The sequence below is a fragment of the Patagioenas fasciata genome, chromosome 23 (assembly GCF_037038585.1).
Source record: "Patagioenas fasciata isolate bPatFas1 chromosome 23, bPatFas1.hap1, whole genome shotgun sequence".
Lineage (NCBI taxonomy): Eukaryota > Metazoa > Chordata > Aves > Columbiformes > Columbidae > Patagioenas > Patagioenas fasciata.
In genome coordinates this window covers 6,246,012-6,258,738 of record NC_092542.1, presented here as the reverse complement: position 1 = coordinate 6,258,738, position 12,727 = coordinate 6,246,012, and the positions used below count along the sequence as shown (strand labels likewise).

Here is a 12,727-nt window from a genome sequence, read left to right as displayed (position 1 = left end):
ATGGCTCAGGGATAGGGGTGTCCCCAAGGTGGGGGGACTGTGGTGTCACCTACATGTCCCCCGCCAGGTGAGGAGCTGCACTTTGCCAGCATCCAGCCCTCTGAAGCCGGCGTCTATGTCTGCTCCTGCCGCAACCTGCGGTACAGCAACGCCAGCCGCGCCGAGGTCATTGTCACCGGTAGGTCATTGTCACCGAGCAGGGGACATGGGGACCGAGGAGAGGAGCGGGGCTCAGCTCTTCTGTCCGGGCACAGAGACCCCTGACAAGCCCATCACCGTCACCGTGGAGGAGAAGCGGGTGCAGCGGGTGAAGCCCGGGGCCGATGTCACCTTTGTCTGCACCGCCAAGAGCAAGGTGAGGGGTGGGGGACACAGCATGGGGTGGGGATGTGCAGGGCATGGGGACACCCTGGGTGGTCATGGGGATGTGCAGGATGCACAGGGACACCCCTGGGTGCCGCCAAGGCATGCAGATACCCCAAGGTACCCATGGGGACATGCAGGGTGTGGGGACATCCCTGAATGCCTACCTGGGCACACAGACACTTCTGGGTTCCCACAGGGATGTGCAGGGGACAGGGAGAGCCCTGGGTGGTCATGGGGATGTGCAGGATGCACAAGGACACCCCTGGGTGCCGCCAAGGCATGCAGATACCCCAAGGCACCCATGGGGACATGCAGGGTGTGGGGACATCCCTGAATGCCTACCTGGGCACACAGACACTTCTGGGTTCCCACAGGGATGTGCAGGGGACAGGGACAGCCCTGGGTGCCCATGGGGACATGCAGGGGGCAGAGACACACCTGGGTGCCCGTGGGGATATTCAGTGTGCACAGGGATGCCCCTGGGTGCCCCCAAGGTGTGCAGACACCCCTAGGTGCCCATGAGGACATGCAGGGCATGGGGACACCACTGGGTGCCTGTGGGGGCATGCAGGGGACAGGGATGCCCCTGTGTGGCCATGGTGACATGAAGGACACAGGGACACCCCTACCTCCTCATGGGGACACCCAGCGAAACTCTTGGGTGCCTATGGGGACATGCAGGACACAGGAACACCCCTGGGTGCCCCCAAGGTGTGCAGACACCCCTAGGTGCCTATGGGGACATGCAGGGCATGGGGACACCCTTGGGTGTCCACGGAGACATGGAGGGCATGGGGACACCACTGGGTGCCCGTGGGGACATGCAGGGGACAGGGACAGCCTTGGGTGCTTGTGGGGATGTGCAGCCTGCACAGGGACACCCCTGGGTGCCCCCAAGGTGTGTGGACACCCCTAGGTACCCATGGGGACATGCAGGGCATGGGGACACCTTTGGGTGCCCACAGGGACATGCAGGGCGTGGGGACACCTTTGGGTGCCCACAGAGACATGCAGGGCATGGGGACACCACTGGGTGCCTGTGGGGACATGCAGGGTGCACAGGTACACCCCTGGGTGTCCATCCAGCCATATGACCCCTGCAAGCACCCTCAGGTGCCCACCTGCCTCCACGGGTCACCCCTCACCCCTGGGTGCCCATCTGTTCCCCCTGGGTGCGCAGACAACCCTGCAGTGCCCCCTACCTCTCTGTGTGCCCATCGCCGTGGCCTCAGGCCCCTCTCTCCCCGCAGTCTCCCGCCTACACGCTGGTGTGGACGCGGCAGAGCCACGGCTCGCTGCCGCCCGGCGCCGTCGACTTCAACGGCATCCTGACGCTGCGGCGCGTGCGCCCCGAGGACGCCGGTGTCTACGTCTGCACCGGCTCCAACATGCTGGACATGGACCAGGGCACCGCCACGCTCTACGTGCAGGGTGGGCACCGGGGAGCTGGGTGGGCTGGGCGCCCAGATGACGGGGTGATGGGCACACTGGGAGCACAGATGCTGGGGTGGCTTGGTGCCCAGATGCTGCGGTGACGGGTGGGCTGGGTGCCCAGATAATGGGGTGATAATGGGCCACTGGTTGCCCAGACGCCAGGGCAATGGGCAGGTTGGGCACCTAGACACTGGGGTGAAGGGTGGGCTGGGCGCCCAGATGTCAGGATGACGGGCACACTTGCCCAGGTGCTGGGGCGATGAGTGGGCAATGGATGTCGGGGCAATGAATGGGCTGGGTGCCCAGATGCAGTGGTGATGGGCACACTTGGCACCCAGATACTGGGGTGTTGGGCAACACCTGGCGCCTGGACACCAGGGTGATAGGCATCCTGGGCACTCAGATTCTGGGGCAATGGGCACATTCACTGCCCAGATGTCAGGGTGATGGACGCATCCAGCGCCCAGACATTGGGATGATGGGCACATTCACTACCCAGATGCCCTGGCAATGGACAGGGTCACTGCCCAGACACCAAGGTGATGGGCACACTTGCCACCAAGATGCTGGGGCAACGGGCATAGTCAGCACCCAGTTGCCAGAGCGCTGGGCGCAATGATGCCCAGTCACTGGGGCGATGGGCATGGTGATGCCCAGATGCCAGAATGATGGGAATGCCGATGCCCAGATGCCAGGGTGATGGGCACGCTCTCCTGAGATCCCCCCTCCTTCTTGCAGCCCCCTCCAAGACTCAGATGTTCTACGGCCCCGTTGAGTTCATGGAGGGGCACAGGCCGGGTAAGTCACCGCAGGGGGACTTGGGGGGGTCCCCATGCTCCCCCCGCACCCGCTGCACGCCGGGGCTGCACCGCGCACCCCCCACTGGCTGTGCCACGCCACCCCCGCTTCCTACCACCCCCACTGCACCATGGGGGGGCCCCGGTGAGCCCTGAGCCCCCCCCGCCTATCACCACAGCCGCCACCGCCGCTGCCCCCACCGCCGCCGTGGAGCCGGCGCAGCTGAGCGTGGCGCCGGGGCAGCCGGCCGAGTTCCGCTGCGTGGGCACCGGCAGCCCCACACCCACCCTCGAGTGGCTCGGTAGGTGCTGCTGGGGACGGGGGGGACATCGGCACTGGGTTTGGGGACATGGGGGTGACGCGGGGCTGTGTCTCTGCAGGGACGCTGCCGCCGCGGGCGGTGGTCCAGGGGGGGACGCTGCGTTTCGGCGCCGTGGAGCCCGGTGACGAGGGACACTATGCGTGCCGGGCGCGCAGCAGCGCCGGGCAGCACACGGCGAGGGCCTTCCTCCATGTGCACGGTGCGTGTCCCCATCGGCCCTGTCGTCCCCATTGTACATCCTCAGCATCCTCAGCATCCTCATCCCCATCATTCCTATCATCGTGGTCCATCCCCATCATCCCCATCCCAGTTGTCCCATCATTTCCCATCATCCCCATCACCCCCATTGTCCAGATCATCCCGTTTTCCCCATCATCTGCATCATCGCTGTCTGCCCTTTTGTCCCCATCATCCCTGTCACCCTCCGTGATTCCTATCATCCATCCGCATGATCCTATTGTCCCCATCATTCTCATTACCTGCATCATCCCTGTCACCCCCATTATCCCCATCACCCCCTCATTGCTGTCAACATCATCTCTATCATCTCCCATTGTCCATCCCCCTCATCCCCATCATCTCCCTTACCCCCGATGTCACTATTATCCCCGTCATCACTGTCACCGCCATTGTCTCTGTAACTGCTCATCGTCCCCATCACCCTCATTGTCCCCATCATCCCCCATCCCTGTCACCCCCATCATCCCATTGTCCCCGTCATCCTCATTGCCTGCATCATCCCTGACACCCTCATTGTCCCCATCATCCCACTGTCCTCATCGTCCCCATCATCCCTGTCATCCCCATTGTCCCCATCATCCTCATGGTCTGTATCATCACTGTTGCCCCATTGTCCCCATTATCCCATTGTCCTCATCATTCCCATCATCCCTCTCACCTCCATTGTCCCCATCATCCCTGTCATCCCCATTGTCCCCATTGTCCTTGTCACCATCATCCCTATCACCCCCATTGTCCCCATTATCCCTGTCACCCCCATTGTCCCATTGTCCTCATTGTCCCCATCATCCCTGTCACCCCCATTGTCCCCATCATCCCTGTCATCCCCATTGTCCTCATCATCCCCCTCATGGTCTGTATCATCACTGTCACCCCCATTGTCCCCATTATCCCATTGTCCTCATTGTCCCCATCATTCCTGTCACCCCATTGTCCCCATTGTCCTTGTCACCATCATCCCTGTCACCCCCATTGGCCCTATCATCCTCATGGTCTGTATTATCACTGTCACCCCCATTGTCCCCATTATCCCATTGTCCTCATTGTTCCCATCATCCCTGTCACCCTCATTGTCTCCATCATCCCATTGTCCCCACCATCCTCATCATCTCCATCACCCCTCTCGCCTCCATTGTCCACATCATCCCATTGTCCCCATCATCCCTGTCATCCCCCTCATCCCCATTGTTCTCATCAGCATCATCCCTGTCACCCTCATTGTCTCCATCATCCCATTGTCACCACCATCCTCATCATCTCCATCACCCCTCTTGCCTCCATTGTCCACATCATCCCATTGTCCCCATCGTCCCTGTCATCCCCATTGTCCCCATTGTTCTCGTCAGCATCATCCCTGTCACCCCCATTGTCCCCGTCATCCCATTGTCCCTATTGTCCTCATTGTCCCCATTGTCCTCATCATCCCTCTCACCTCCATTGTCCCCATCATCACATTGTCCCCATTGTCCCCATTGCCCCCACCCCCCAATGCCACCCTGACCCCCGTTTTGCGCAGCGGCCGATGCCCCGCGGGTGCAGGTGAGCCCGGAGCGGACCGAGGTGCAGGAGGGCTCCACAGTGCGGCTCTACTGCCGCGTCGCCGGGTCCCCAGCTGCCACCATCACCTGGGAGAAGCAGGGGGGCACCCTGCCGCCACAGGTGAGCCGGGGCAGCACCCTTGGGTGCTCCTGGGGTGTGTGGGGGCACCGCGGGTGCTGCTCACACTTGCCCTGCTGCCGCAGTCCCACGCCGAGCAGGGTGACATCGCCACGCTGGTCATCCCCACTGTGACGGTGGCCGATGGTGGCATCTACCTCTGCGTGGGCACCAGTGCCGCCGGCACAGCCCGTGCCGCCATCGAGGTGGCCGTGGTGCCAGGTGAGCAGGGGGACACTGGTGGGGTTCAGGGAGGGTTTTGGGGGGGTTGCAGCCCACCCACGTGTCCCCCATTTACCTCCCTGCAGGGGCAGCGCCACCCGTTCGCATTGAGTCCTCGTCCCCGTCGGTCACCGAGGGACAGACCCTGGACCTCGACTGCCTGGTGGCCGGATCGGGCCCCGCCACGGTGACCTGGTACAAGCGCGGTGGCTCCCTGCCCGCCGGCCACCAGGTGGGAAATGGAGGGGTCACCCCAAGTCCTGCGCTGTCCCTCTGCTCTCCGGCACTGACGTGTCCCCAAATTGTCCCCTCCCAGGTGTCGGGCACCCGCCTGCGCATCCCCCAGGTGACAGCAGCCGATTCGGGGGAGTACGTGTGCCGGGTGACGTTGGGGACCACCATGCGGGAGGCGTCTGTTGTTGTCACTGTGGTGGCTGGATCCGGCTCGTCCTATGGTGAGACCAGGCGTGGTGGCACCGAGAGGGACATGCCAGTCCCCAACAGGTGGTCACAGCTCTGTCCTCTTCCCCCAGGGCCACCAGCTTCGGGTGTCCCCATCCGGATTGAGGCGTCATCGTCCACCGTGGCCGAGGGACAGAGCCTGGAGCTCAACTGCGTGGTGGCCGGGCAGGGACAGGCCACTGTCACCTGGTACAAGCGTGGGGGGTCCCTCCCAGCCAAACACCAGGTAGGGGACAATGTCACCAAGGGGGGGTGTTGGGGTTGATGCACAGCTCTGTGCAAGCTTGGGTGGCCCCGTGCAAGCCCAAGTGACCCCGTATAAGCCCAAGTGACCCTGTATAAGCCCAGGTGGCCCATGGAAGCCCAGGTGACCCCATGCAAGCCCTGGTAGCTTATGCAAGCTCAGATGACCTCATATAAACTCAGGTGGCCCCATGAAAACCCAGGTGACCCCATGCAAGCCCTGGTAGCTTATGCAAGCTCAGATGACCTCATATAAACTCAGGTGGCCCCATGCAAACCCAGGTGACCCAGTGGAAGCCCAGGAGGCCCCGTGGAAGCCCAAGTGACCCCATATAAGCCGAGGTGGCACATGCAAGCCCAAATAGCCCCGGTGATGCCTGTGTCCCCTCCTCACAGGTGTCCGGGTCCCGGCTGCGGCTGCTGCAGGTGACAGCGGCCGACTCAGGCGAGTACGTGTGCCGGGTGACCAGCGGGGCCACCACCAAGGAATCTGCTGTAATGGTGACAATCCAGCCCAGCGGGGCCAGTGCCTACCGTGAGTGGGGATGTAGGGTGACAATGCCAGCAGGGGGTCACCGTGGGCCATGACGCTCGCAGTCACCGGTGTCACCCTCCCTTTTGTGTCCCCAGCCCCGAGCAGCACGACCCCCCTGCGCATCGAGTCCCCGTCCTCCGCCGTGACCGAGGGCCAGACCCTGGACCTCAACTGCGTCATTGCCAGCCCCACACAGGCCACTGTCACCTGGTACAAGCGTGGGGGGTCCCTCCCGGCCAAGCACCAGGTAGGGGACACGGAGGGGGATGTCCCCAAGGGGGTGATTGCGGTTGACCTGTCATCCCCTACCAGCCCAGGTGGCCCCACTGAAGCCTCAACAGCCCCATGGAAGCCCAAATAGCCCTGGTGACGCCCGTGTCCCCTCCCCACAGGTGTCCGGGTCCCGGCTGCGGCTGCTGCAGGTGACAGCGGCCGACTCGGGCGAGTACGTGTGCCGGGTGACCAGCGGGGCCACCACCAAGGAGACCTCTATCATGGTGACAATCCAGCCCAGCGGGGCCAGCGCCTACCGTGAGTGGGGACCAGAGGGGACAGGGGACGTCACCCATGGGGTGGTAACACCGCCCTGCGGTGTCCCTGGCTCTGGGATGACTGGATCCCTGGGGAAGCTGCCATGTGTGTGCTCCTGGTGTCCCTTGGAGGGTGACACATGGTGATGGCCACAGTCTCTAACCAGTCTCTGTCCCCAGCCTCGGGCAGCACGACCCCCCTGCACATCGAGTCCTCGTCCTTGTCGTCCCCGGTGACCGAGGGCCAGACCCTGGACCTCAACTGCGTCATCGCCAGCCCCACACAGGCCACTGTCACCTGGTACAAGCGTGGGGGGCCCCTCCCGGCCAAGCACCAGGTAGGGGACATGGAGGGGGATGTCCCCAAGGGGGTGGTTGGGGTTGATGTACAGCCCTGTGCCAACCCTGGCAGCCCCATGCAAGCCCAAGTGCCCCCATGCAAGACCAGGTGGCCCCATGCAAGCGCAAGTGATCCCATACAAGACCAGGTGGCCCCATGCAAGGTCAGGGGGCCCCATGCAAGCCCAAGTGACCCCATATAAGCCCAAGTGACCCCATATAAGCCCAGGTTGCCCATGCGAGGCCAGGTGTCCCCATGCAAGCACAGGTGGCCTGTGCAAGCCCAGGTGACCCCATATAAGCTCAGGTGGCCCCATGCAAGCCCAAGTGACCCAATGAAAGCCCAGGTGTCCCCATGGAAGCCCAAGTGACCCCATATAAGCCGAGGTGGCTCGTGCAAGCCCACATAGCCCTGGTGACACCTGTGTCCCCTCCCCGCAGGTGTCCGGGTCCCGGCTGCGGCTGCTGCAGGTGACAGCGGCCGACTCGGGCGAGTACGTGTGCCGGGTGACCAGCGGGGCCACCACCAAGGAGACCTCTATCATGGTGACAATCCAGCCCAGCGGGGCCAGCGCCTACCGTGAGTGGGGACCAGAGGGGACAGGGGGACTGTGCCACAGTTTTCCTGAGGTGACCTTCCCTTCTCTGTCCCCAGCCATCGGTGTCACCCCCCCGCTGCGCATCGAGTCCTCCTCCTCCTCTGTGGCCGAGGGACAGAGCCTGGACCTCAACTGCCTGGTGGCCGGGCAAGGACAGGCCACTGTCACCTGGTACAAGCGTGGGGGGACCCTCCCGGCCAAGCACCAGGTATGAGACACCTGAGGGGCCATTTGGGGTGGAAAGGGGGTTTTTTTGGGTTCTGAGGGGTTTGTGTTGCCTTCTCACGTGTGTCACCCCCCCAGGTGTCGGGCACCCGCCTGCGCATCCCCCAGGTGACAGCGGCCGATTCGGGGGAGTACGTGTGCCGGGTGACATCGGGCAGTGTCACACATGAGACGTCGCTCATCGTCACCATCCAGACCAGCGCCGGCTCCGCTTACGGTACTGGGGACAGGTGGAGGGTGACACAGGGACATGACAGGGACGCGGCGGCTGTCCCACTGACCCCGTTGTCACCCCCAGCTGTCGGTGTCACACCACCAGTGCGGATCGAGACCTCGTCTGCCGCTGTCACCGAGGGACAGACTCTGGACCTCAACTGCATGGTGGCAGGACAGGGCCACCCCCATGTCACCTGGTACCGACGCGGGGGGGCTCTGCCCCCCAACAGCCAGGTGGGACACTGGGGAGGTGACGTCACCCCGCAGGGCACAGCCCCGTGCCTGACACTCATGTGTCCCCAACTTGTCACCTCTCCAGGTGTCAGGCACCCGCCTGCGCCTCTTCCAGGTGGCGGTGGCTGATTCGGGGGAGTACGTGTGCCGGGTGACGTTGGGGACTGTGACACAGGAGGCATCTGTCATTGTCACCATTCCCGGTGGCACCGGCGCCTATTACCGTGAGTGTGAGCCAGAGGGCAGTGCTTGGGGACAGACAGGTGGCACCTCCGTGACAAACATCCCTGTTCTTTGTCCCCCGCAGCCTCAGGCGTGTCCCAGCCCCTCCGCATCGAGTCCTCATCCTCGGCCATTGCTGAGGGACAGACCCTGGACCTCAACTGCCTGGTGGCCGGATCGGGCCCCGCCACGGTGACCTGGTACAAGCGCGGTGGCTCCCTGCCCGCCGGCCACCAGGTGGGACACGTGGGGTCACCCCAAATCCTGCCCTGTCTCTCTGCTCTCCGGCACTGACGTGTCCCCAAATTGTCCCCTCCCAGGTGTCGGGCACCCGCCTGCGCATCCCCCAGGTGACAGCGGCCGATTCGGGGGAGTACGTGTGCCGGGTGACATCAGGCGGCGTCACGCAGGAGACATCCCTCATTGTCACCATCGATGACGGAGCCAGCCCATCCCACCGTGAGTGCCACCCTTGGGGGAACAGGGACAGGTCCCCAGTGCTGCTGGGAACCAGTGGGGACGTTAACCCTCAACTCTGCCCGTGCAGCCGCCGGTGTCACACCCCCCATCCGCATCGAGTCCTCAGCGTCCTCTGTCACCGAGGGACAGACCCTGGACCTGGACTGCGTGGTGGCCGGGCAGGGACAGGCCACCATCACCTGGTACAAGCGCGGGGGTACCCTCCCGGCCAAACACCAGGTATGTGAGGACACCAGCAGATTGAGGGGACGGTGGCCAAGCGCAGCCGGTTGACGCCACCACCCCCTGCAATCGTGTCACCAGATTTCGGGATCCCGCCTGCGGCTGTCACAGCTCTCAGTGGCTGATTCGGGGGAGTACGTGTGCCGGGCAGACACAGGCAGTGTCACCCGCGAGGCCACCATCACAGTCACCGTCACCTCCCATGACAGCTCCAGTTACCGTAAGTGTGGCCATGGGGCAAGGGAGGACACTGGGGGGACACGGGTGACCTTGGTGGCTTCCCCGTCCCTTTGTCCCCACAGGTCTGCAGAGCCCCATCATCTCCATCGACCCGCACAGCATGGCAGTGGCACCAGGTGAAGACGCCACCTTCAAGTGCCGTGTCCATGATGGCGCCCGCCCGGTCAACGTCACATGGCGGATGGGACCTGGCCAACATCTCCAAGGTACGGTGGTCCCCAGGGTGGCCCTGGCACAGTCCCCAGGGTGGCCCTGATGTTGACGGCTCCTCCTTGCCCAGACAACGTGAAGATCAGTGCCAACGGCTCCGTCATCTCCATCGTTGGCGCCCACGTGGGCAACCAGGGTGCCTACCACTGCGTGGCCTCCAACCGCTTCGGGGTCGCCAGCAGCGTCGTCAACCTCCTGGTGCAAGGTGCGAGGTGGCCACCGTGTCCCTGTCCCCATCTCCATGGGCTCCAGATGCTCCTGAGGTGGTGATGCCCCCACCACCATCTCCACACTGGTGTCTCCCATGTGTTCTAGATCCCCCTGGGTTGGTGGGTGTCCTCATGCCCTCCATGTGCTCCAGGTGGACCCAGGGTGGTAGTGTCCCTGTCTCTATGTCCCCCAGAGGCCCTCAGGGTGGTGGTGTCCCCATTGTCATCCTGTGTGTGCTCCAGGTGCCCCCAGTGTACTGGTGTCCCCATCCCCATGTCCTCTCCATGCTTCAGGTGCTCTTGGAGTGGTGGTGCCCGTGTCCCCATGGTGATGTCCTCCAGGTGCTCTGGGGTGGTGGTGTCCCCATCCCCATGCTGATGTCCTCCATGTACTCCAGATGTCCCCAGGATGATGGTGTCCCCATGGCCATGCCAATGTCCTTAGTGGTGGTGTCCCCATCCCCACACTGATGTCCTTCCCCCATCTCCAGGTGCCCCCACAGTGTCGGTGATGCCCCCGGGGCCTGTGACGGTGAAGGAGGGCAAGTCCATCAGCCTGGAGTGCCTGGGCCGGGGGGAACCACGGCCGCTGGTGCGCTGGAGCCGGCCGGGCTCCCGGCAGAAGGTGGAGCACCAAACGCTGCTGCACATGGACAGCCAGGCCGTCCTGCAGGTGCGTGGGGACACCCGTGGATGCGGGGGACACCAGTGGGTGCCAGGTGCTCCCCACCCACCCCGTGTCCCCTCCACCAGCTCTCACCGGCCAAGCCAGAGCACACCGGCGCCTATGTCTGCACGGCACACAGCGCCCTGGGCTCGGCACAGGCGCGGGTGGACGTCACGGTGGAGACGGCACAGCAGCAACCCGGTGCCCCCGAGGTCACCGCACCCTCCAGCATCACCGTGGTGGCTGGGGACACCGCCACGCTGCACTGCACGGCCACAGGTACCGGGTGGGTGGTGGCAGAGGGGATGTGCTACCGCGGTGGCCGACGCTGCGGTGATGGACACCAGTGTTGGCTGCAGGGGAGCCGGCGCCGCAGGTGGAGTGGTCGAAGCTGCGGGCGCCGCTGCCCTGGCAGCACCGCGTGGTGGACGGCAGCCTGGTCATCCCCCGCGCCGCGCAGCAGGACTCGGGCCAGTACATCTGCAACGCCAGCAACGCTGCCGGCTACGCCGAGGCCTTCATCACCCTCGACGTGGAGAGTAAGGGGGTGATGGGAGGGTGGGGTGTCCCCTGGGTCCCTCCTGCCGTCTACACCGGCTCCTTCACCCCATTGCCCATCTGTGGCTCCTCTCTGTCCATCCTCGGCACATCTCTATCTCTGTCACTGCTCCCACCCTCCCATCCAGCTCTTCCTCGTGGATCCATCTTCATCCGTCCTGGCACTGCTCCTCCTCTCCACGTCCTCTCGAGCTCCTCCATCCAGCCGTTCCTCACGGATGTGTCCTCCTGCTTGTCCCATCCCTGTGCACATCCGTCTCTACGTCTGCGCTCTCTTCCATCCATCCCCTGTTCATGGACCTGTCGTCGCTCAACCATCCCAGCTCACACCCAGCTCCCCATCTCAAACATCTCCATCCACCCCTTCCTGGTGGGTTCATCCATCGCTCATCCATCCCAGCTCACGCCCAGCTCTCCAGATTCTCTCACACCCACCGTCAGTCCCTTCCTCGTGGATCTGTCCATCTCTTGTCCATCCCAGCACACGCTCATCTCTCCATCTCCTCTCAGACTTCTCCATCCACCCCTTCCTGGTGGATTCATCCATCACTCAGCCATCCCAGCTCACATCGACCTTTCTGTCTCCTCTCAAACCCCTCCAACCATCCATCTCTTCCTGGTGGATTCATCCATTACTCAACCGTTGCAACGCAAGCCCATCCCTCCATCTTCTTTCAAACTTCTCCAGCTGTCCTTTCCTTGTGGATTCATCCATCGTTCATCCATCCCAACTCACACTCACCTCTCCATCCCCTCTCACACCCTTCCATCCATCTCCTCTTTGTGGATTCATCCATCATTCAACCATCCCAGCTCACACCCATCTCTCCATCTCCTCTCAAACTCCTCCATCCATCCATCTCTTCCTTGTGGATGCAACCATCACTCAACCACATCCATCTCTCCACCTCCTCTCAGACTTCTCCATCCATCACTTCCCTTGTGGATGGGTCCAGCTCTCATCCATCCCAGCACATGCTTGTCTCTCCATCTCCTAACTTCTCCAACCATCCCTTCCTTGTGGATCCACCCATCATTTGTCCATCCCAGCCCACATCCACCTCTCCATCTCCCCTCTCACCCCTGCATCCATCCTTCCCCTTGTGGATCCATCCATCTCTGCTCCATCCCAGCACATGCCCACTTCCATCTTCACTCACACCCTCCCACCATTGCCCTGTTGACCCACTCATTGCCCCATTGACCCGCTCATTGCCCTGTTTTCCCATTATTGCCCCATTGACCTACTCATTGCCCACTGGACCCACTCATTGCCCCATCAACCCATTCTTTGCCCTGTTGTCCTGTTATTCCCCCACTGACCCACTCATTGCCCCACTGACCCACTCATTGCCCCACTGACCCACTCATTGCCCTGTTGTCCCATTATTGCCCCATTGACCTACTCATTGCTCCATTGACCCACTCATTGCCCAGTTGACCCATTCCTTGCCCCATTGACCACCCTTTGCCCCATCCGGCTGTGGCCGGGTGCTGA

The 12,727-nt window shown here is 63.1% G+C and overlaps 1 protein-coding gene across 7 annotated transcripts in view; it reads left to right on the top strand.

The window, feature by feature from the left end:
• Positions 1 to 12,727, top strand: part of HSPG2 (heparan sulfate proteoglycan 2) — a 51,144-nt gene that overhangs the window by 26,547 nt on the left and 11,870 nt on the right. For 2 of the 7 annotated variants that reach the window (XM_065855395.2, XM_065855393.2), the window contains 29 exons: positions 68 to 178; positions 255 to 355; positions 1,617 to 1,797; positions 2,539 to 2,598; positions 2,777 to 2,899; positions 2,979 to 3,119; positions 4,677 to 4,819; positions 4,903 to 5,038; positions 5,125 to 5,270; positions 5,355 to 5,493; positions 5,572 to 5,726; positions 6,140 to 6,278; positions 6,374 to 6,525; positions 6,671 to 6,809; positions 6,989 to 7,146; positions 7,589 to 7,727; positions 7,803 to 7,954; positions 8,050 to 8,188; positions 8,270 to 8,421; positions 8,507 to 8,645; positions 8,729 to 8,880; positions 8,964 to 9,102; positions 9,191 to 9,342; positions 9,427 to 9,565; positions 9,648 to 9,791; positions 9,866 to 10,000; positions 10,496 to 10,677; positions 10,758 to 10,950; positions 11,031 to 11,210. In XM_065855395.2, coding sequence (XP_065711467.2) covers positions 68 to 178; positions 255 to 355; positions 1,617 to 1,797; positions 2,539 to 2,598; positions 2,777 to 2,899; positions 2,979 to 3,119; positions 4,677 to 4,819; positions 4,903 to 5,038; positions 5,125 to 5,270; positions 5,355 to 5,493; positions 5,572 to 5,726; positions 6,140 to 6,278; positions 6,374 to 6,525; positions 6,671 to 6,809; positions 6,989 to 7,146; positions 7,589 to 7,727; positions 7,803 to 7,954; positions 8,050 to 8,188; positions 8,270 to 8,421; positions 8,507 to 8,645; positions 8,729 to 8,880; positions 8,964 to 9,102; positions 9,191 to 9,342; positions 9,427 to 9,565; positions 9,648 to 9,791; positions 9,866 to 10,000; positions 10,496 to 10,677; positions 10,758 to 10,950; positions 11,031 to 11,210 — 4,161 coding nt within the window. The remainder of the gene's footprint in view (positions 1 to 67; positions 179 to 254; positions 356 to 1,616; positions 1,798 to 2,538; positions 2,599 to 2,776; positions 2,900 to 2,978; positions 3,120 to 4,676; positions 4,820 to 4,902; positions 5,039 to 5,124; positions 5,271 to 5,354; positions 5,494 to 5,571; positions 5,727 to 6,139; positions 6,279 to 6,373; positions 6,526 to 6,670; positions 6,810 to 6,988; positions 7,147 to 7,588; positions 7,728 to 7,802; positions 7,955 to 8,049; positions 8,189 to 8,269; positions 8,422 to 8,506; positions 8,646 to 8,728; positions 8,881 to 8,963; positions 9,103 to 9,190; positions 9,343 to 9,426; positions 9,566 to 9,647; positions 9,792 to 9,865; positions 10,001 to 10,495; positions 10,678 to 10,757; positions 10,951 to 11,030; positions 11,211 to 12,727) is intronic. The other 5 variants (XM_071798460.1, XM_071798462.1, XM_071798461.1 and 2 more) reach the window with 5 other exon arrangements.